At 36.1% G+C, this 24,186-nt stretch overlaps 2 protein-coding genes across 3 annotated transcripts in view; one reads left to right on the top strand and one right to left on the bottom strand.

Annotated features, from left to right (window-relative positions):
- Nucleotides 1–677: 677 nt before the first annotated feature.
- Nucleotides 678–16,420, top strand: LOC144974967 (uncharacterized). Of its 2 annotated transcripts, none has more exons than XM_078918532.1 (5): nucleotides 678–1,107; nucleotides 8,769–8,883; nucleotides 10,088–10,296; nucleotides 11,868–11,979; nucleotides 12,449–16,420. In XM_078918532.1, exons 1-5 carry the CDS (start codon nucleotides 860–862, stop codon nucleotides 13,181–13,183), a joined length of 1,419 nt encoding a protein of 472 aa, XP_078774658.1. In that variant the 5' UTR covers nucleotides 678–859; the 3' UTR covers nucleotides 13,184–16,420. The 2 variants fall into 2 exon arrangements, with proteins under 2 accessions (XP_078774658.1, XP_078774659.1); XM_078918533.1 differs by lacking the exon at nucleotides 678–1,107 and adding an exon at nucleotides 1,312–1,417.
- Nucleotides 16,421–19,910: 3,490 nt separating this feature from the next.
- The window catches only part of LOC144974965 (quinone oxidoreductase-like protein 2), a 50,099-nt gene continuing 45,823 nt past the window's right edge, over nucleotides 19,911–24,186 (bottom strand). The window contains exons 8-9 of the mRNA XM_078918531.1: nucleotides 22,688–22,916; nucleotides 19,911–21,614 (exon numbers count right to left, since the gene is read on the bottom strand). Coding sequence (XP_078774657.1) covers nucleotides 21,522–21,614; nucleotides 22,688–22,916 — 322 coding nt within the window. The 3' untranslated portion in view covers nucleotides 19,911–21,521. The remainder of the gene's footprint in view (nucleotides 21,615–22,687; nucleotides 22,917–24,186) is intronic.

Below are 24,186 nucleotides of genomic sequence, written 5' to 3'. Positions count from 1 at the left end.
GTTATGTACTATAATAGACTCTCAGATAACCACGCCTTTCGGACAGTCGTCACAATATTACTTATAATTATAAAAAATGGCAGGGATTGGTAAACATAGCGAACTACAAATGTTTTACTATTGGTATATGAGTCTAATTAAAATACCCACTGTTCTACCACCTGATCAATAGAACCAACACAGATAATTAAGTGTAAACTTGGACGTTTATAATATGATCGAGAAAATCGTGCGATAACTAGTCAACCTGGCGATATAAAAACAATAACAATGATCAGAGAGAGGTCAATTTCATTCACGTTATAGTTTATAATCAAACATCTATGTTTGTTCGAGCACGTGTAAAGGTGTGTCACAAATTTCATTGTTTTGATTGGTCAAAAATCTACTGGTTTAAACCAGTAATTAAACCAGGACTGGGCTGCTTTCACTTGTAAATTAAACGAAATTTTGATTATCCGATATTTTTCTCACAGCTAGTCGAGTTGAACCCGCGGTTATCGAACTCATCTAAAACAATATCGAATAACGACTTTTCTGTTTGTTCAATTTTGCTCAATCCATGGCGATCATTCAAAAGCCATAAATATTTCATGATCATATTTACAAGTGAGTTATGGTTTAGCGGAGGTCATAAACAAAAAAATGCTAGTTAATGGAATAGCTAAACAAGTTTCGAAGCGGTATCGGGATAGAATAACAAATCTAACGTACGTAACGATTCTCATGGTGCGAAGCAGCTTCAATTAAATAGCTAGTGGAATGAATAACTAATCAATCAACCGCCGTTCATTTATTTTTGTTTTGAAGTATTTGTCAAAATAGAAAAATTCCGAAATCATTGTGTATCTGTTAAGAAATGGCCGAGCTTCTCGCTGTTGGGAAAGAATTCAAATCATTTGAAGCCTTGCAGGATGCTGTGTACCAGTACGAGCAAACGTGCTTCGCCCAGTTATCACGAACTGACTCGCGAACGATTGAAAACGAAGAGTCAAGGAGAAGCTCTAAGCTTTTCAACCCAGATATAAAATACTCTTTCGTTACTTTTACATGTGCATTTGGAGGAAAACCATACATTTCCCGTTCGACTGGCATACGAAATTCTAAGTAAGTGGTATAGTGCAGTTAGTGATGGGTTCAATAAGAAATGTGAGTCCATATTTAGCAGATGATTTCTGTGTATTGAAATGGTTGAGCACACCGTCTTGTTTTGATTTTGGATCAAAAATTGGTGCGTCTTTTTTTCTCTCCTACTCCTATGGTCAACAATCAATAATCTTATCTTAAGTTGTTTTGTTTTGATCAGAAAGGGAAACCGAATGAAGAGACAGAGGTGTTGTGTTTGAAACAATCTTGAAATTGAAATAAGTGTTCCATCAAGAAAGAGACGAGAGAAGTTGATGAAGGAAAGGCAACAGTAGGCACTTAAATGAATGGCTAAATCTGTGTCACAGTTCTCCCATTCACCTGTGTGACCGCTAGTTATCGTTTGTGAGCTGCAGGCTAAAACCATGGCTTGGTTAAATTGAGATATCTCTGGTATTTATTTACAAAATTGGATAAATTAAATACCAAAATAAAGGGCATTGAACGCTCTATCATTTGGTACAATTACCATTTCCCTCCTTAAATTAATTTAGAAGATATTGTAATGGAAAGATAGCTTAATTGTAGTGGGCAAGAAAATCAAGCCGTTTATCATCATTCATGAAAAAATCCCCTTAAAACATAAATAATCATAAAATTCATTCATTTTCCTTTCCAATGATACCATTTTCAACTTTCAAAACTGCTTCCAGGATACCCTTTGAGCATTCCATAAAATCACACTCATTTCAAAATCTACCAAAGTAACGCCATTTCAGCTTGGACTGCCGTGGTCAGCGACGGTCATTGGCTCCTAGCCTTGTGACGTCACAGTGTTTCAGGGGAATCCCCTTTCGTTTTTTTCACTCAGCTGGTGCCCAATTTCAGGCTGATTCCTATAGTAATTTTTGGGTGTTTTTAAGGCATAAAAAATTGAATAACTCTGCTTCTATATAACCTAGAGACAAAATTCAAACGGTTTTATCATCGGGATGGTATACTGCATCATAGTAAACCAGATTTTATACTGTCATTTGAAAACTGAATTTTCATTTAAGTGCCTAGCAACAGTACAGTATACTGACCACTGACCACTGACAGTAATAGTAATCTAGACTAAGTCTACTAAAGCTGTCATTATTCATTGTTCCCAGAAAACGAAAATTCGTTATTCCCAGACACATATTTGAAACTCCGCTCTTTTACTTTTAAACAATTATCCACTCCACATTCCAGAATATTCCAGACAGGTGTCTGGGGATAATCACAGTACAGCGACCCTGTGATTGTGATTATTCCCAGACAGGCTCTGCCAATAACGAAAATTTGTTATCCCCAGACAGATGTCTGGGAATAACCAAATTTCGTTATTCCCAGACACTTTTTTTGAAACTCCGCTCTTTCAAACAATTATCCACATTCCAGAATATGGAATGTTTCGAAATGCAAATAGAAATACGTAAAGTTGATAAAACATCAATAAAAACATAAAATTAACCAACAATTAATAAATCAGTTGTTACTACATATACAATATGCGTCGACCTTCATGTGGGTGTCATGGCATGTCAGATTCGACGATGTGGGTTCGAATCCTGGTTCCGCCACTTTTTTATTTTATTTTTTTATTCCTTCTTTTATACAGAGCATTGCAAATGATAAATGTCCCATCCACCCGACCCCCACCTCTTTTTCTCTCTCTTTAGTTCCTTTCTAGCAAATTGTCATTTTCGTCCCCACTCCGATCTCAAAAAGTATATTCTAAAAAGAATAAATAATTAAAAAGCAAACAAACAGAAATTTTCAGAGAACGACCAAATGGTCAGATAGAGGAGAAAAACAATAATTTTTTAAATTTTAAAATAAAAACAATTTAAAGAAATTCATGCTCAGAAACAGAAGACGGCCAAACAAAAAAGGATAAAAGAATAGACTTGCTCAAAAAAAAAAAAAGCGGGGGGGGGGGGGGGGGGAAGCGATCAGATTCGAACCTGTGCAGCTGAAAGGTGGTCTAACCCACTGAGCTGTCTATCCACACCGGTATCGATGTATCTTAAAATTCACATCTCTTATTAGAATATGTTGTTGAATCTAGTTTTGTGGACGTGTGATAATAAATTGTATTGTCTTGTATGAAGAAGACAGGGGAAAAAACAGGTGTTCTCGGTTTTGGGCTTTGGGGCGAACAACACCTTGGCCTAGGAATTCGTCCGCAAAATAAACAAATTCCCGGCCATCATCAATATCCCCAAAATTGTGGTCAGAATGAACAAATTATAGAAACAAAAGATGATCACTAAAGTTAACAGTGAAAATTTTAATGGTTGGTGGACTATGAACAGATTTGATGATTAACAACTTTCTTGCTGGTTTTTATTTATTTTTTTTATTTTTTAAAGCTGGATTTGACATTTATCACTATTTACTTTTATCTTGTGTTAAATATCACTTGATATTGACTGTTTTGGGACACAAATAACCACTGGCATTTTTTTCAGAATATTTGGTATTTTTCACACCTAGTTTGGCATTTTTCATAAAACCTTTCTGCCAACACCTGTCTGGGAATAACGAAAATTGGTTATTCCCAGACAGATGTCTGTGAATAATGACAGCCAACAATAAAATATGATTTAATTTTATCGTGGATGAAATCATGACAGGTTGAAGAATCGAGAATTAGCCAGATTTAATGCTGCAGTAGTGTGTCACCACTCTATTACAGACAAACGAGGGCGAGACTTTGCAGTATGGGTTTGTGATGTCATCTGTCACCATGAAATAGGAGGCGAGGGGGCTGGGCATTAAAAAATCAAAACAAACTCTTCCCACTTTTGGTCCAGCATGTCACAGACACAAAATATTAACAATCCCTTTTCCTTTCACTCCCTAACATTGACCCGACCCGCTCCATCAATCTTCGCAGACACACACACACAAACACATGCTTAATGGATAGTGTTATAGCACTATTTTCATGTTTTGATGCAACGCGCCTTCTCCGCTCTCACTTACACTTAGCGGTTCAACAGCCATCTACTGCAGGACCGGTTCCTATCGTTTGACGGTCCCAAGGACGCCTTGTGATTGGCCAATGTCGAAAAAGAACTGGTTCGAACCAGTCCTTGCGGTTCTCATTTCCCAGGGACCATAGAACCGGCGGTCCTAAACATGCTTGGGACTGCTCCGCACTACTGGGCATAGTCTTGACAACAGGCAGACAATGACAGTTGTAAAGAGAGACTGGGCGATATCCTTTGTTTTGGGATTGACAAATGTGCATTGTGACCAACAAGTATGGTGAGAGCGTACTGTCTCACATCACGGCTAATCTCTTGGACAAATGTTGAGAACAAAAGAGTGAAGTTAATACAATCAAAGCTGCTTTTACTGGACAAAATCTATACAGGGCTACCATATAGGTTTTATTTTAATCAAATTCCTCAGTCTGTGGTGGACTAAAATCTTTGTTTACAACAACTGGTTGGAGTGCATATTTGTGTAAAATGTTGCAATAGTGGATAGGAAACTCAACCTCGGTTAATCACATTTTCGCTGAGCCCAAGGTGTTGCCATTATCCGGAGTGGACTCTTATACTAATACAGTAACAGATCCCTCAGCAAGATATCCTCTATTCACTCCTATCGGATAGAAGTTACTTATAGTTTGTGAGCTGGAGGCTTAAAGCGTGGCTTGGTTGATTTTAGGCATCTCTGGCGTTTATTACAGAATTTGATAAATTAAACACCATAATAAAGGGCATTGATGAACGCTCTAACTCTATGGTACTACTACTATCATTTGGTATAATTCCCATTTTCATCTGTAAAATTCATAGAATCTAGAAGTAGAAGATATTGTAATGGGAAGATAGCTAAATTTTAGTGGGCAAGAAAATTAAGCCGTATTTTGTTATTCATTTTAAAAAAAATTTAAACCGCCCTTGAAACATAGACACATAAAATTCAACCATTTTCCTTTACACGATGATACCGTTTCATTTTCATCTATCAAAACTGCTTCCAGTATATCCTTTGAGCATTCCATAAAATCACACTCATTCAAAATCTACCAAAGTAACGCCATTTCAGCTTGGACTGCCTTAGTCAGAGTCGTTTATTGGCTGCTGGCCTTGTGACGTCACTGTTTCTGGGGAATCCCCTTTTGTTTTTTTCAGTCAGCTGGAGCCCAATTTCTGGCTGATTCCTAGAGTAATATTTGGGGTGTTTTTAAGGTATAAAAAATTGAAGAACTTTGCTTTTTTTATAAACTAGAGACAAAATTCAAACAGTTTCATCAATTGGATGATATACTGCATCATTGTAAACCAGGTTTTACACTGTCATTTGAAAACTGAATTTTCATTTAAGTACCTAAATAATTATAACCCCCTGATAATTGACAGACGGGTCTGCCTTTTGAAATTTCACTCTTTTTAATAACATTTATAAAATTTTCGAGAATACATCTTCGCAATGCACATATAAGTTATAAGAATCGTTAACGGATTGATTATGTATAAATTATATGTGTCGTCATTCATGTGGATAGCGTGGCCAAATGGTAAAAAGAATACCTTGCACTGAGAAGGTTAACAATGTGCGATCGATTCCTGCCTGCACCATTTTTCTTTCTTAGGATGTTGCCAATTTAAATGTCCCACCCCTTTTTATTTTATTTTAATCTTTTGAAAAAATTTTATTTGCCTTCTATTTACACCCCTACCATTCTGCTCTTTTTAATTGTCAAATAATTTTTATAGATAAATCTCACTGAGCAACAAAACAAGTATATAATCATGGCAAATACAAAACAAACAAAAAAAAATCAACAAAACAGAAAGAAAACAGAACAAATAATCAAAGACAACAGAAAGGTACAGATTAAATAAATAAAGACATGAAGCACTCTGGCTACAAGTGAAACAGAATTTTTACTTTATAAATTTACCCCTTTAAGCATGCTCACTAAAAGGACTTCCACATCCATGTTCATTTTTCTTACCATTACTTAAACATTACAAAATCAAAAGCAACCAGTGCCAGGACATAACAATGTGTGTCCTTTCTTTGGTTATTTTTATCACTAGGCACTGTCAGAATAAAGAAAAGGTGAATTTTGACCATTTTTATACAGTGCAACCTCTGGGTAATGACATGATATCCCTAAATATCGACAACCCTGAGATACAACATTGGCCTCTGGTCCCGATTTTTTTGCTAATATTATTAGTAATAAAAAACCCAACATAGAGACAAACATTTAGTTTTAAAAACCTGTTTAGAGATATCTATATGGCAATAATTGGCAGTTTGACATCGACATTTGATTTTAAAAATCTAGCCAAACAGACAATATTGTTTCTGATCGGATCAAGAATGAAGATGTCAATCAGGATCAAGAAAAGACATCAACAAAAGGATGATGACAAAGAAGGAAATTGCTGCGAAGAATGGGTTTCCTCACAACAGCTTGTCAACAATAGTCAAGAACTGGGATAAGATCGAGACAAACAGCCATGAACCCTAAAGGAAGAAACCTCAACTTGCGACGATTGCGGTCATCAACAAAACTGCTGACATGGTTTAATTTATTAGAATAGAGCTATAAATGTACCGACTTCTGGCCCCATCATCTGTGAGCAGCCGAAAATCATTGTGGGCAAGCTTGGAGTGGCAGATTTCCAAGCGAGCAATGGTTGGCATGATAGATTTAAACAGCCGCATGGTATTGTCTTTAAAGTAGTGAAAAAATACACATTCTAACGTGGTTGGGACGTCCACATATTGCATCATTAAATTCATGGGTCTCACCACACCCCCGTTTCCACCAGGGGAGCGTTCACATATTACGTCATCAGCTAGGGGGGGAGGGGGGGTCTACCAAATGTTGACATGTGTTGACATGGGGGAGGGGGGGGGGGGTCAGACCCAAGATGATGTCATCAAAACAGGCAAATTAGGCCTATTTTATTAAATGCAAGCATTCCAAATAAATTAGCAAAAAGGTGAAAAATTAATTAAATGATGGAATCATCAAAACCGATTGAACTGCTCAAACTGCTTGCTACCATTCAGTTTTGATTCTGAAAAGTTTTCTTCATCAATCATTTGATTTGGTTGTGTCTAGTTTATTAAATATATTTTGGAGTTTTCATCTGAAGAATGAGTAATAGTATTAGTAATACACATCTCTATGCCACCACCTGTGCCACTTGCTTCATGTGATGATGGTTTGGAGATAGGCAATAATGGAAGATTTGGAAGCCTATTTCAAAGTTTGTTCCTTTCAAAACAGCTAAAGATAAATTGCTATGATGAGTATTGCCCATCTCTCAAGAAACAAGATGGGAAAGGGGTATCACTTCTCAAAAGGCGAACTTGCCCTAAATGTTCATTGTATCACTCCTCGATCACAGCAATGAAAGACCATTCACGAAAATGCGGCATACAAGAAGAACAGCAAATGGGAGAAAGTGATGACGATGAAGATGAAATTGATGATACTATTTATAGTACATTGCCAGAGCTCCAAGGCAGAAACATTTTTGAATCAATTAATTTTATGTTTGGAAATTGAAACAGAAATTCATTCCACTAAAAGACTAATATGCTATAATAATTTGCCTCCTATACTATTTTAAATTACACTTTCTGAAATTTTTTTAATAGCACCTGCACCAAGTAGCCTAATTTAAATAATGTTTGTTAGATTTTATCTTTGCAAATTTAAATTTTATGTCCCCATTGTATCGTAAAACATAAATTATCAACAGTTTCTGAAATTAATAAAATGTCTGAATGTGTTTTATCAAACGTTGATAATCAATGTTTATGGTTTGAAAAATGAATAATAAATATTGTGAAATTAAAGTTATCTTTTAGTTTTTATTAAATTAGATGACGTCATCATCTGTTGGGGGAGGGGGGGGGGTCAGGTCAATGATGACAAGTGATGACTTGGGGAGGGGGGGGGGGGGTCTAAAAAGGGCAAATTTTTGATGACGTAATATGTGAACGCTCCCCAGCTTGAAAACCATGGAAAAACTACACCTCTGGATAACGCCATAATTTTCTGGTTCCAGGCATTGTCATTATCCAGGGGTTGTACTGTAATTCAATAAATGCAGAAAAACTTTATAAGTGTGCAAGAAAACTAGGCTCTTTATATATCATTAAAAAAGATAGTGGCAAATTTTGTATTATAATTTATAACTTTACAGAATGTTTTAAGATTAACAACTTTCAATTTTGAGCACGATTAAACAGACAAAGCGGGTGGTTGGATGGGAACATCACCCTTGAATCATATACCTATGATGTTTCGCATGGGTGTACGATCCGATAGTGATGTCGTTTCTTCTTCTCTTTACTAGCCTATCCTGCTTCTTTGGTTTGTGATTGTATTTTTGACAGGGGATATTTTTTTTCTGTAAATCTTCTGCCTGTTTGTTCTTGGTTATTTATAATTTAGCTTATGATATCTTTAGGTTATGATTTTGATTTACATTTGTACTATTTTTGTTAGATTGCTTGTTTTTTTGTTTCAGCGGTCTCTCATATAACCTCAATTGTGTTGGAAGAGACCTAAAGCAACAAACAAACAAAACAAACAGACAAAAAATTGTTTTTGCCCAGTTGGCTAGGTGGATTTGACATGTAACTTTTTCTTTTTTCATCAGACCTCGCATCAAGTGTAATTGCCCTGTTGTGTTAAAGTGCTTCGCTTCAACAGACGGCCAGAAGTTAGTTGTGCGTCAGAGTTCCCTGGATTGTCATAATCACGACACATCAGAGGTTAGGTTTCTTTTAACAGCTGGAAATGTTTTATGTACACTCCAACTTGTGCATCAGCATCACTACTACTACTACTACTACTACTACTACTACTACTACTACTACTACTACTACTACTACTACTACTACTACTACTACTACTACTACTACTACTACTACCTCATCATCATTATCACCATCATGGACACTACAACTTCAATCACCACCACGACTTCATCATCACAACGATGACAACTACACCCACCACTTCATCACCTTTTCTATCATCACTCCTACAATCACCACATCCACACCATCAACATTACAACCACTACATCATCAGCATTGCCACCACTACTGCAACAACTACAACCACAAAATCTTTAGTGTTCACAGGAAGTCATATATTGGTTAGGTTTTTTATTAGATTTGGATTTCCATAGGAGAAATAAAGTAGTCGTCAGATATTTAGGAGAGAAAAAAGTATAAAGCCTGCAATGTATTGTATGAAAAGCCAGCATGTACCTTGTATTTGCCCTTGTATCAATACACTTATAACTCGTATATCAATTCAACCCTTCACTACAACTACCTCAACTACCACCACCACCATCATCATCATCATCATCCTCGTCATTTCTTCTACCATCACTACCACAACATCATAACTCCACCTCACCAACACAATTACTACCACCACAGTACCGTCACCACTTACAACACGATTAACAGCATCAACACACATCAACAAAAAATTCATATTCTATGAATATAATATAAACCCTGGATTAGGCTAGGAAAATAAATTGCCCCCTATTGAATGATGTGATACACATCTTTCAAGTTAACTCCATTATTTTATCTAAGAAGACTTTTTGTCTTTATATTACAAAGGGAAGCAGCTAATAATATAAATAAAATACAATCTTTCAGTATTTTTACAAATTTTTTCCCATTCCTTGACCACTCAAAGTAACTATCCATCAGTCATTATAAGAGTAAGACTGTGCATCGCGTTCTAATAAAACTTTTTTCAAAGTGTTGTCATTTTATAATTACTACAAGTATAAGGTGTGTTTGTGTAAGTGTTATTTTCAAATGAATAAATCATTGTGAAGTGTGTTGAGTATAATGAATCAGTGGAACTGTTTTGTTTAAATTTCTATATATTTATTTAGAGATAGAATTGTAATGTGGTCACTAGATGCTGATGTTGTCATTTCAGGAATCTTTCAAAGCTTTGCCAAGAGGAAGACTTCTTGATGAGGAAACAGAGCAAGAAATATACATCTTAATTGAATCTCATGAAAACAAGAAGTTGGCCAGAAAGCTGGTGAAAGAAAAGTTGATAGAGGAAACTGGTCGAGATATTACATATAAAGACATTCAGAATATTGAGAAAAGGATGAGTAAAAAGAGGGGACACGGTGATAGGTAAATATTTCAATTTTTTTTGGTTATTTATATGATGGACTAATGGTAAGTGTTGAATGAAGTAGAATTAAAATCTTAGCAATGGCAAAAAGCAATCTGTTTTGAGCGAGATTCAGTTTGAATTTTCAGATTGCAGAACCAAATAAATTTTCAGTCTTCATAGAAAAATGAAGGGTTTTTCATATTAAAAAAAAACAAAAAACTAACCAGTGCTATGCAATTATCTCATTTTATTTAAGACAGTCTTTACAAACTTGAGACTTAGTCCTATGTCTTGTGTCATATTTTGACACCTGTGATCAGTTGTAGTTGTATGCATTTTGGTGACACTCACATTTTTATGAGGCCAGCTTAGACAGACTGTCGTCAAATTTCAAAAGTGACACAAGACCAGTGATAGTCTTAGGTGGGTAGAGGGTCATAAGAGAAGGGGATGGGGCAGATGAGTCCAGATGATCTTTTTTTTTCTCTTCATTATAGTACTGAGTTATAGGTGCATATTGAGTTTAAAAAAATAATTTTTTGGTTATATTTTTCTCTCTCTCTCTCTCTCTGTTTCTCTCTCTCTCTCTCTCTCTCTCTCTCTCTCTCTCTCTCTCTCTCTATCTATCTATCTATCTATCTTTCTCCCTCCCTCCCTCCCTCCCTCATTCGTTCGTTCGTTCGTATGTCTTATTAATTTTGATTTCTTTCTGTTTGTTGTATTGTCTACTTGGATTCTTTTGCTAGCTACACAATTGTTTGTATGACTTAGAACCTTTGACCTTTCAACAGTCAAGCAAAACTAGGTGATGTTACTGATCAGACGTCTTTTGCTGTTATCATTGCTGATTATAATATTGCCTGAATAATCCTGAGTCTCTGGGTGGGGTTCCTGACCTCCCATAGTGGACAGGGAGGTACATACTTTGTCTTCTATCCACCTATATCTGTTTTCCAACATGCTTTCTGTCTTTGTCTTGGAATGACATTACTTGGTTTTGTCCTGGCCCTGGCCGGAGTCCTGGCTGGGAGGGAAATTGCAGTAATATAATGCATAGTTGTTGTTTTGGGAGCTATTTTTTTCCTTGTAAATCATCTCTCTGTTATGTATTATTATATTTGTTATTTTGAATGTATAATGTAAGCATTTGAGTGTATTCCTCGTTGTTGGATTTTTTGCTTGTGTCCGACTTGTAGGTGATCTCAAACTAAGTACATTGGTGGTATGCTCTTGGAATTTACTTCCGATCCCTATTTGTTCCCAATTCCCCTTTGTCTTACTTTCTCTGGTCTTGGGTGCTTTAATTATAATTCTATAACTTTTTACTATCCCAATTTCTTCCTTTTTACTGGCGCTGATATAACCTAAATGTGTTGCAAGCGCTGTAAAGCCCTTAAAAACAAACAATCCTGAGTCTATTTATCTTGATATTCTTATACCAGTACCTACTCTCAAAACTAATCAAAATAGTACCTTGATTTTTTATCTAAAGGTTCTACTGTCTTGCTTTGGGGCAGTTCCATAAAAAGTAGGGTTTAATAAATTTTGACCAGGATTCAAGATGTCCCCTTTTTTCTCTCTTTACTAGGAATGGCAGGACAGAAGATGAGGACAGTGATGCCAGTATGCTATCTGATCAGGAAAGAGATGAAGATGTTAAGGAAGAGAATGAATCTCTGGAGAATGAAAATGCTGATGAGGTAAGAGTGATATAAGGAAATTGATTTTTGGCTAGGGCTATCGGTCAGTACTGACAAATGGGCACTAGTGCCTATTGGTCAGTACTGACAATGCACCTTAGTCAGGGCACACACACCTTGACCTTAGCGTTTGTTCGTCAGTGCTGTTGACTATCTTTCTAATGTCCATTTGTCAGTGTTTGATTAGTGTTTATTAGTGTTGGAACTTCTTTCTTTTTCTTTTTTTTCAAGAGAGAATTGAATTATGATCAAAAACTTTGAAATACAACTGTTCTAGTTTGTTGAAATTGTTTCCAAGTCTTACCATTTGCTTTCGAAATTTTTACAAGCTTATTTCAGAATTTGTTTAAAAGGCAATCAGAGGAAAGGGTGAAAATATCTTTGCTTTGATAATTTACTGTTGTGATCTGTTTATAAAATGAATTACTACACATCTATCTAAAGTATATTTCTTTCCATTTTTCTTTAGGGCTCCTCTCCTGACAAAAAAGACAAAAGCCAAAAAGTAACAAACTCTCCAAAGAAAAAAGGAAAAACCTCAGCTCCAAATACACAAACTCGATCCAGTGGTAGACCTAGGAGAGAAATAAGAGAACCGACTAGATTTAGGGATCCCTCTTTAAAAGTATCATCCTCTGTATTAAAACGACGGGCATCAGAAAGTGAAAATTCATGGGAAGACTCAGATTCTGCACCAGATACAGCTGTTAAAAAAGAACCTCAAACTGCGCGAAGAGGCAGACCCAAAGGGTCCACCAAAAAAGCCAAATTAGTAACACAAGATAAAGGCGAAGGAACTTCTGATGAAGGATCTGACATAGAGCAGCCTAAGAAAGAAAAAGAGACATCAACAGAAAGTTTTAAAAAGACAAATTCAAAGGCAGATAATGACAGCATAGCCAATAGGCAGTTGGACCTTGAAGAGAGGCGGCTTAAAATCCAGGAGGAGATGCTACAACTTCAGCGTCAGAGCATGTTATTATTGCAGAATGTGGTTCAGAAATTGGATCGTGTTGAATCGAATCAGAAATTGGAAAAGGGAGGTGGTGATACACCACTTACAGATCCTGTCCAAATTGGAGGAGGAGAGAAACCAACTATTGAGCAGCAGAAACCCAGTAGTGAGCAGCAGGAGTCGACAAATGGGCAGCAGGAACCAGTGTGTGAGCAAACTGCTAAGGTTGAGCCTGGTAAAAATGAGTAAATAGATTGTAATTTATAGGGAATTTTTAACAAGCATTTTTCATGAAAGTATATACAGTGGAAGTCGGATTCAATCAGGTACTCGTATATGGGACTGAGCCTCTAACGTTTTTGAATGCGACCTCTAATTGGATTCAATAGTCTGATGTCACGTTGCCCAGCAATGAGCAGCTTGGTTCTAAACAAAGAAAATCAATACTTTTTATTCTCCATGCTGGCTAGACCATTTTTACGTGTCATGTGATCAGAATGTAAAAAAGTCAAAACATGATCAGATTTATAATGTTTTTCTCCTCTGGACACACTTTTATGCTCATTGGAGTAGTATTTCATAAGGGCATCTGCAATTGTTCCAATAGTTTAGAACCAGTTGCTAAGTTACTATGCGTCATTACGAGGGAAGTGACGTCACGACTGTTGAAGGCTATTGGTCTGGCAACAAGGATAACTAAAGAATCGTTATGAAAATTGTTTAGTTTCTGATTTAATTACCCAGTTACCTCCCTTCAGACACACTTGACAACACTGCAAATCTTCTGTTTGTTTTTTTGTTTTTTTAGGGGGGGGGGGGGGGGGGGGGTGCGTTGTTTTATTTTTTTAATTTGGAAAGGGAGGGTGGGGTTGAATGTTAAGAGCTGAAATGCACATTGAGTACATTTTTATTTATAAAGAAAATATAGGACCAAAAATAGGGATTTTTGTCGAATGCAATCTCGTTCAATCTGACACCCACTGTATATAAATGGATTACTTTGTTGTATCATACTACAGTTTTACCATGTCAGTAAGTTTTTTTGCAAACCAGTATAAGATGTCCTATATATGGCAACTTTATTATTTATATTAATTATCAATCATTTATCTTGGTTTGACATCAGCTATTGTAAAGTAGGGCCAACTCTTTTTGGAGAAAAGACTTTGAAAGAACAATTGTTGTGAGAAAAGAAAGTAAAAGAACAATTGTTGTGAAATTAGATGCCATGACTGCAGGTTTGATTGTATTCGATTTTACATCGATAAAAATAGTGGAATATGCATAAAGTCAACACCATTGAAGTCAACTTTTCTTGTTGGTCCAAAATTTTCTCTTCAAAAGCTTAAAGTTAACAAATCTTTCTGGTCTTGCAGTGTTGGCTTTATCAAGAATCCACTGTACTAGATTAAGAATTGTTTGTTTGTCTTGTTTTATAATTGCAAGCCCCCCATTATTGTCATTGTAATTATAGAGATCATTTTCATTAAAACATGCAGAACGCAATTGTTCAAAAGAGGGTCAATATGAGGTTGATAGATGCTTTTAATTCACTTGAGCCTGACCTGTTTAGGTTTTACATTTTATGCTTGAGCACGACTTTATCAGTCTGAGATGTTTTGAATCAATCCAGTAATCCGTAAAAGTATTTGAACAACAATAATGAATTTCATATAAGCCATGAAAGGTTTTGAAAACCAGTTATGTTAGCATCATGTAATACCTTCATGTTTGTAATCTTAGTTTAATTGACAGTCTAATACTATACATTATCAGATCTGCTATTTACGCTTGTACAGATTTATTCAGTATATTGATTATTGGAAGGTCTAAATTGGGCAAAATCTGATTTTTTCATTCCGATTCATCTTTTTCAAATCAAAATTTGAGAGGGAAATTGGTGAGCATATGGCTGTTTTACACAGAAATGAATATGTAACGAAATTGAACCTTATCTTAAACATTTAAACATGGCTTTTCATAATATAAGGGTGAGAAACGTGTATGTTTTTGTAGATACAGATTTTTAAAACTTGAAATTCGGATTTTTGGAGAAATTATACAGAATTTTTTTGTTGTTGCCTGCATTATTTCAGCTGTACTCTGGCCTGAGCCATTTCTCATTTTGGTCAGAAAACTTTTGCTTCAAAAAGCGATTGATTAAGATGACCACCAAACTTGTCAAAATATTTATCGTAATCAATCAAATTTGAAGTAAATCATCTAAATGAAACACAAATTGTCAAAGTACAGCAGTTTAATCAAGGCATACAATTGTTTGCCTTAAAGTTAAAGCTGTCTGGAGTTTTTAATAGTAGCTTATATGGATATGATGAAACCAGAGAAAAGTGTCACAAAAATGTAAATTTGGGGAATCTTACTCTAACCCTGTTAGTGCGAGAGAGATGATATTGAGAAAAAAAAAATTAAGTGTGGCTTATTTGGCATAACACTTGAAAATGATTAGATGACTATTCCCACCAAATAACAGGATTGTAGTTAGTCTCTTGAGGTGTTGGTCTTTAATGTCATCTTTTAAAAAATTACCGCACTTGTTTTGTTTAAGTCGATATTTAGTTTTGTTGAAATTTTTAGATGATAAAAACTGTTAAGTTAGGGTTTAGGCAGACCTGCCAACCTTCCGGATTGCCCATGAAATTCCTGGAATCACTCTCCCGTTCTCGCCGTCCCGGTTTTGATCAAATTATCCTGGATTCTCAATCACGGAATTTGCTAATTATTTTTTGACTGAAATAGTAGTTTCATGGCAAATTCACATTTTCTGGTATATAATAAAACTTGTGTTGTCATTGCCTCTGTATTTGTCTTTGTCATTGTGGGCCTTAATGTTTCACACTGCTTTTTGTTTTTTTTTGTTTTTTTTTTGTCTTTTAAAAACTGTTTGCCTGTTTAATGTTGAAATTTGTGCATGACGATTTGTCTTTATTTTTGTTACTCTTTGATCTCAGAAGATTTTCCCTCTTTTTGATTTTGAAAAGTTGGTAGGTCTGGCTTAGGCTATCATACAGATATATTTTTTTTTTTATATTCAAAATTTTCTAATTCATTCAAATGCCAAGCGTCTTCTGCCTCTGCCCCTCGAAATTAGGTGTACTGTCAGTTATTTCCACCTAATGATCCCAAGGATCTATACCAGAGTAATTCATAGATTATTTTTATGATCATTTGAATTGCTGTTTTTTAAAACAAATTTTAAAAAGTCTAAACATTTCTTTTAATTTACTTCTTACTGTTGAACTGAAAGGATGATTTTGTAGGATATTGCGTAACTGGAAAATAAACTGGCTACTTGATGTATGAATATGACAATTGTGGAAAGGTATAAATTTGAATTTCAATCCTCTAAGGATGGAAAGGTAAACCAGATAATCTCTATTCCATACATATATAGGATTAGACTTGAGTGAGTTATGTGTGATTGAAGAAATTTTGTATGTTGATTTAATAAAAACATTGTTTCTTTTAGTACTGTTTTTTTTTTGGTCTTAATTTTTAAAATAATGTACGTTGAATTCCCACCAGATTGTGGGAACATTCACCATCCTTACTTCTAGGTGGTGTCTTTTGATCTCTCATGGTGGGCAGGAAGTCACTTGTGTCCTCTGGGTGGGGATCCTGACCTCCCATAGTGGGCGGGGACGTACATGCTGTGTCTTCTATCCCCCTCTACCCGTTTTCCAATTGTTTCCTGTCATTGTCTTGGAATGAGATCACTTAGTTTTGTCCGGACCCTGGCCGGAGTTCCTTGGCTAGGAGGGAAACAGTCGAATGTATAGTTAGAGTTTTGGGAGATGATATTTTTTTCCTTGTAAATCATCTCTCTGTTATGCATTGTATTATGTTTAGTTAACATATTAAATTATTTGATTTGTAAACATTTGAGTGTATTCCTCTTGGTTGGGACCTGTGCTTGTGTCTGGATGAGACTTTTAGGTGATCTCAAACTAAGTACTTTGATGGTGTGCTCTTGGAATCTACATCCGTTTCCTATTTGAACCAATTCCCCTTTGTCTCACCTTTTCTTTTGTGCTTTAATTGTAATTCTAGAACTTTTTACTATCCCATTTTCTTCCTTTTTACTGGCGCTGATATGACCTTAATGTGTTGCAAGCGCCGTAAAACCCTTAAAAACAAAAAACATAAAACTTGTGTCCTCTTACTTATCCTCTTGGTTCCTTGGTGGAACATTAAGGCACCAACAAAGTTCCTCCAAGCCAGCCAGCTCAGCTCAATCCATGTCTTTCCTGCCTCTTTCATCTCCCCTTCAACTGTCCTCCTCCAGATTCTCAATCGTCTGCCTCTTTCTCTTTCCCAGAGGGAACCATTTTAGTACTGTGTGAGACAGTCTGGACTTTTTCATTCGAAGAATGTTACCCAGCCATTTCCATCGTCTGTGGTAGACTTCATCCACAATGTTTTTCATTCTTGTGTACCTGTAAATTTCTTTGTTGGTAATATGCTGTTGCCAACCAAGTTTCAGAATTCTGCAGAGGCATCTTCATTCAAACCCTCTGAGGCAACTCTTCTTGTTCATTCTCCAAGTATCTGGTGCATATTAGGAAAACAGTGGATGTTGGATTGGTAGATCATTATTTTGGTGTTGGTATTGCTAGGATGTTGATTTCCAAATATTCCTGAGCTCATTAAAAGTGCAAGCTGCAAGTCTGATTCTAGTAATAACTTCTTTTTTGACGTTTCTATCAGCCGAGATATAACTGCCCAGATATTTGAAGTGTTCCACCTCTTCCAGATCTGTGCCTTGGATTTTGACCATTTATTCGCTATTTGTTTTACTTTCATGACTTTTGTTTTGCATGGATGGATTTTAAGACATACACTTTTTGATATCTCATCCAATGTTTTTTCTTGGATGTCCTGGGTATGCAAAAGAAATGTGATGTCATCTGCGAAGTCTCAATTTTCAAGTCTCATCGTCAATCCCCAAACAACTCCTCTTGCATGGCTGTTGATCACTGTCTTCATCACCCAATCCATAACAACAAGAAAGATTATGGGAGAGATTACACATTCTTGCCTGACTCCTGTCACTGTCTGTATATGAAACCATTCACTTTGTTGTCCGCCATGGCGTACAGAGCACTGATTGTCTTCATACATATTCTTCAGTATGCTGACTTTCTTTGGGAATCCATACACTGTTAGTATTTTCCAAAGTGATGGATGATGAATGCTGTCAAAAGACTTCTGAAATTCTATGTAATTCACATACTTGAAAGAATTCCACTCTATTGATTGTTCGACAATTGTTCTCAAGTCAAAGATTTGGTCAGTGCATCCTCTGCCACTTCTGAAACCTGCTTGCTCCTCCTTGAGAATTCTGTCAATGTCGTGTTTCAGACGTTGTAAAAGGACTCTGCAAAACATTTTTACAGGGACAGAGAATATGTTGATCCCTCTCCAATTTACGCATTCGGAAAGGTCACCTTTCTTGGGTAGTTTCACAATGACACCCCTTTTCCATGCATCAGGAACTCTCTCTTCTTCCCTTACTTTATTGAACGATTTTTCAAAGACCTTGGCCCTCTTTCTTGGATATGCCTTCAACATATCTACAGTAATTCTGTCTTCGCCAGGTGCCCTGTGCCCTTTTGTCTGTTTGATGGCTGTCTCTATTTCTTGGCAGGTGATGCGACTATGTTTCATTTCAATGGAAAATCCCGTCTTCTACTCTTGCCTCATCCTCTGGATTGGGTCTGTTCAGTATATCCTGAAAGTGCTCCGTCCATCTCTTGCTGATCTCCTGTAACCGTGAGCATTTTCCCAGTTTGGACCCTCACAGTCGTCATTTTGGGGTAAATCCTCCAGTGAGTGTTTTCGTCTATTACATTTTCTGTTGCAAAGTACGTTGATTCCTCTTTTTTTATCTCAAATTCCGCTTTTTATGTATTCTGATTTCTCTTTGGAATAATTGGGGGTAGGAGCCTCTGATGACCACTACAGGTGCCTCTACTTCTCTGGTCAATCAACGCGACCAAGCAACGTCAGCGAAAAGTGCGACATGAACGGTCAAACTTAGTCTAGATTGGCTTGCTTAGTTCACATACATTTTTGCTCATTTGGTTACACTCCGGTTAAGTTGATTTTCAGTTAAGTCGATTTTTCCCCTGTTCCCCTGGGCATCGTCTTATCCGGAGTCTACTGTAATGGGTATCCCAAACTGAAATTTTCGTTATATAAATAGCAAAAATTAAATTACAAAGCCACAAGTGACTTTCCAAACCATGGAAAATAACACTTTATCAACATCGGAAAATAAATTAAAAAGTTATAGGTTTTTTAAGTTTCATTTATTGATGATTTGTTAAGAAAAATAACTCTTGGTTAGGGAAAGAAAAAAAATAGACTTTGTTTACAGAAGGTGGTACTTTGCACTGAAAAAATCTAGCAGGCCCAATTGGTCTGTTGTCTACAGACTTGCTAAACAGAAGGATTTTAGCCTATGTAGACAATGATACATCACATATGGTAACAGGGGAATAGGAATACTATTCTCTGTAAGATCGCCTTCAAGATCTCTAGACCATAACCCAATCGAGCATCTTTAGGTTGAGCTTGATTGGGGGATATACAATATAAGGAATATGCCACAACCACTATGAACATGACAGGAACTTGGGAGTTGCCTTGCAAGCAAAAGTGGAGAGAAATTCCCCAGAAAACAATCCTGTACCATATTAGTATTAGGTCAATTAACTGCCAATGTGCAACTGTAATTTAAGTTTTTGAGGGTTCACACGCATTGATCAAACTTGAGAGACGTGGAATTCCACCAGGAATAAAGTTATCTCGCTAGGTCCATACCAAATTTCAACGAAAATAAACAGAAAATTTTAGGCATGACAAAACTTTTAGAGCATGGTAAATGCACAGTTTACATATTTTTTATACAGTCAATGAATATCCGGCAATTAAAAACACAGGAAATTAAAAGTTACTTTAAATATTCATCTTTATTCAAATATTTTACAAATAGTTTTAATGATGGAAATCAACATAACCCATAAAGTTCTTGATTATATTTTATTCCTATTAGACTTCTAAAAAATATTTAAATGATATAATGCATTATCATTATCAAGTCATCAAAAATCAGCAGCAGAAACAAAATACATAAAAATATCACCCCCCCCCCCCCCCCAAAAAAAAAATCAGTTTAACACAATTTTCTTTTCAGCTTTTTATATTGCATCCGTGCCTTCTCAATGTTCAAGTAATTGTAGAAAAATAAAGTTTACAGAAGAGTGTAACCATTAAATCGTCCCAACTATTGGGCAGCCTATGTGGTGAATTGGTAGCGTGTCTGACCGCACTGGTCATCAGGAAGTTTGAGGTTTAATTCCCAGTTTCATTCTGGTTTTTTCTGACATTGTCTCAGTCATTCACACCTTTTACATACCTTTCCTTGACTGGAAATCAAAACTAAAACTCCTTGTGAGAGTAGATATCATATGAGAAACATCAGATGTAATACTAGTACCATCGCATCAATACTTGGGATAACTTATTGCTTGCACTTTTTACAAAGAACATGCATGTCCTGCTGCACAAACTCTATATCACACTATAACAAACAAACATTGAACATTTCAAGATAAGTATGCTCCATGTTGCATATATATTTTTTTTTAATGAATTTTTTTTTCTTCTTCAAATGGAGCGCATTCTCTGCCTTTGTCCATATATCTTAAATTTAAGAGCTCCATATTTGTTTCTAAAAGTACAGGAAAGGGTTTATAGTGGAACAAGTCTTTGTTTTTTTTTGTTTTTAGGTGTTTCAACACTATTATATTATGTCATTTAAGTGCTTGGTTTTTAGCTGTGAACACTCTTCATCAGCTCAGAGAGGCGCGTACTGCTATTAGAAACAAACTGGAGACTTTTGGGCACATTTTACATCAAGATATATCAGCAAAAAGGTGATATTGCTATATTTTATGTCTAGCAGTCATAACAAGCACAGTCAGACAGTTAACAACCACATGCACAGTGCTGAACTAAAGTGCCTTGGAGGTCTACATGAATTGAGGATTGAACGAGCCTTTTCCACCCTAAGATCTCTAGTGGAAGACTTACAAGGTTGCCAATTTTCTGTTTATATACGGAATTCAGTATGTAATAAACCCTCAGTACTCCCTCAGTACTTTTTCCAATCACCTGCTAAATGGAAAACAGTAAGTACAGTATGTTTTTTCATTTAAGTTCAGCGCTCAGAAAGAGGTCGGTCAATGTGTTTGCATAAAAGTTCAATAAATTTTTGCCTCCTGAGTTTGCAACCCTGTTGTTATAACTGGTAAGAATTCACTCACCAAATAAGTGAAGCTGCCTAGGTATCTCAGTCTGAAGATTGGGGTGCAATCAGCATTAAGTAGATATAGTCATATTTTTACAGTCCTTCACAATAAACAGCAACCATCCACAGACTGCCTCATAGCAGTCTTACAACAACAAGAAACAATTTTTGTTACAATTTTTATCTTTAGCTGGTCCACTTCCAATTGCTACACTACACTGAATACATGAGGGACTAAAATTTACGACACAGATTTTAAACAGATGCTGGAGCATCCTCCTCCTTCATTTTGATCACAACTTTTCCAATGTTTTTCTTGTCCAAAATATGTTGATATGCTTCATTGATCTGTCAGAAAAGAAAACACAAATCAAAAACATATCAAGTGAGGAAAGATTGTTGGTGTCAACAAATTGTATGGGCTGTGCCGTCAATGGGTTTCAATTATTTTCTCACAGATTAAATCATTATTTTATAATTTCAACTTATATAACTTAAACGTGTCTCAAACAATTTTTTAAATCATGAAGGAAACAAATGAATTACACATATCGACTTATTTCAAACTAGACTATAATATTGTCATCTAAAAGTGTAAAATATCACTCTGATTAATCACTCCACTAGGAATATACTGGTTTTATTTTTTTAGGTGAATAGATTTGAAATCAAAATAAGAAACAGTTTGATTTCAAAACATTTGGATGTTTGTATGAGATAGGAAATTCATTTATTCAGGATTGGATATGCTAGTCAAAAGATAACAATTTACCCCTTGTAAAGTCTCAATCAACATTGTCAATGATACAATCACAGGCGAGTTGTCGTCTTCGTGTGAGTGGGTAGTGTGGTAGTGGTAGGTAATTTACACCCTAAAGCATAGTGGTTGCACAATCCCACCACAACCCCTCTCCTACTCTCTCACGCTATGACTTATTTCCTGCTCTTTCACTATGTCAGTGGTCAGTAAGCTACCTTGAGTTGATTTAAATCAGAATTCCTGCTGTATCTGATGACTTCAGAATTTTAGCGACACTAATAAAGAGAGAAAATATAGGACTTCAAGTGAGAATTGACTTTAAGCAAGTTGCCTGTTATTCCAATTCAGTCAGAGCCATAAGGCCCATGAAGATGAGGTTGGTCTTACTTTGCATTAATAGGACAATAACAATAGTAATATTGGTTCCCTCATGTGTGAAGTGAGAGCTTTATCAACTGAGCTATCGGAACCCCATAAAAAAAAAACATTATACACGGTTTAAACTACAAATTTTGAATTGTAAAAATAAAAAACTAAAAAAACTACAAATTGGATTTTTTTCCTTCTTTAAATTATGAAAAAAAAGACAAAAATATTTTGAAAATGGAAAAGGAAGAGTGTAAAAAAATAAGATGCATCTGGGGAAAAAAAATTGGCTTACCTGCTCAAGAGGAAATGTTGTCCCACAGTATGGTGTAAGCTTTCCTTCAGTCACACCTTCCAACACTTGGGTGATGGATTCAAAGAATGCAACAGGATGTCTTAATGAATAATTGCCCCAGAACACACCAATTAGGGACGCTGATTTCAGAAGCAGCAGATTGACTGGGATGGAAGGGATTTTACCTGAAGCATATCCAATTGTTAGAGCTCTTCCTTCAAAAGCCAAGCTGATTGGGAAGAAAACATAAATCACATCATATAAAATAACTATTGGTTATACAATTGTCTACATAAGTTCGTTAGTTCCATAACTGGAGGAAAAGTGTGAGATGATATGGGTCAAAATCGAAATTAAAGGTTCTAGGACACTTTACATATGCTCCTACTATTGACCAAATGTGGGTGATGAAGAAAGCTTGGAGCTATTCAAAAATTGCATGATAAAAATAAACATCATCACCAATGGCATCTTCATAATAGAAGGAGATTTTAACTTCCCATGTTGTGACTGGAATTCTTCTTCTTCTAGGTTCCATGCCTGGTCCAGGCTTCGGATACTGCATGAATTATCTCTCTCCATTCCTCCCTGTCTCTTGCTTTTTCCAACAGCTCTTGGATTGTTAGGTTGGTGAAGCCCTTCAGTTGGTCTATGAGTGTTTTTCTTTGTCTCCCCGGGCGCTTTTACCAGGTATTTTTCCACAACTTGCCAGGTATTCATTCTTATCTTTCCTTACTATGTGTCCGAAAAAGGATAGTTGTCGATCCGCTATTAAGGGCATTAGTTTCCTTTGTTGGTATGTTTGTTTTAGCACTTCTTCGTTCGTTTTGTGTGCAGTATACGATATTCTCTGCATCCTTCTCAAACACCACATTTCAAAAGCTTCAATGTTCTTTTGTGTTTCTGCATTTGTAGTCCAGCTTTCGCATCCGTATAACAAAATTGGCCACACGTAGCACTTCAAGACTCGGAATCTAATCCCGAACGACATCTGTTTGTTTTTCAAAATGTTTCCGAGGTCCATAAAGACCTGTTTGGCTTGAGTTATTCTTGCTCGTATGTCTCGGTTACATCTTCCATCTGTTGTCACTATTAAACCCAGGTATTTAAAACTTTGTACATTGGTAAGTTGCTCGCCGTGAATCGTTATATTGCAGGTGTTGTTGTTTTCGGGGGTTTTCTGTATTACCATGCATTCCGTTTTGGTGATATTCACTTCCATTCCCTTGGCTTCACTATCTACTACCACTTTGTCAACAATCTTTTGAAGTTGGATTTCTGACGTTGCAACGAGTACCGTATCGTCTGCGTATCTTATATTATTTATGTTGTGACCTCCTACTTTTATTCCCTCCATATTAGTTATGCCCCTCATGATTGTTTCTTGGTATAGATTAAACAGATCTGGTGAGGCAACACACCCTTGACGGACTCCTTTCTTAATAGGAATGGAATTTCCTGTAGAGTTTCCGATTTTGATAGATGCCTGCTGGGTGTAG

The sequence above is a fragment of the Berghia stephanieae genome, chromosome 6 (genome assembly GCF_034508935.2).
Source record: "Berghia stephanieae isolate SIO BIC M18660-M18661 chromosome 6, UCSD_Bste_1.3, whole genome shotgun sequence".
Classification (NCBI taxonomy): domain Eukaryota; kingdom Metazoa; phylum Mollusca; class Gastropoda; order Nudibranchia; family Aeolidiidae; genus Berghia; species Berghia stephanieae.
Note: the sequence above shows the minus strand (reverse complement) of the source record. Positions and strands in the feature narration are given on the sequence as shown.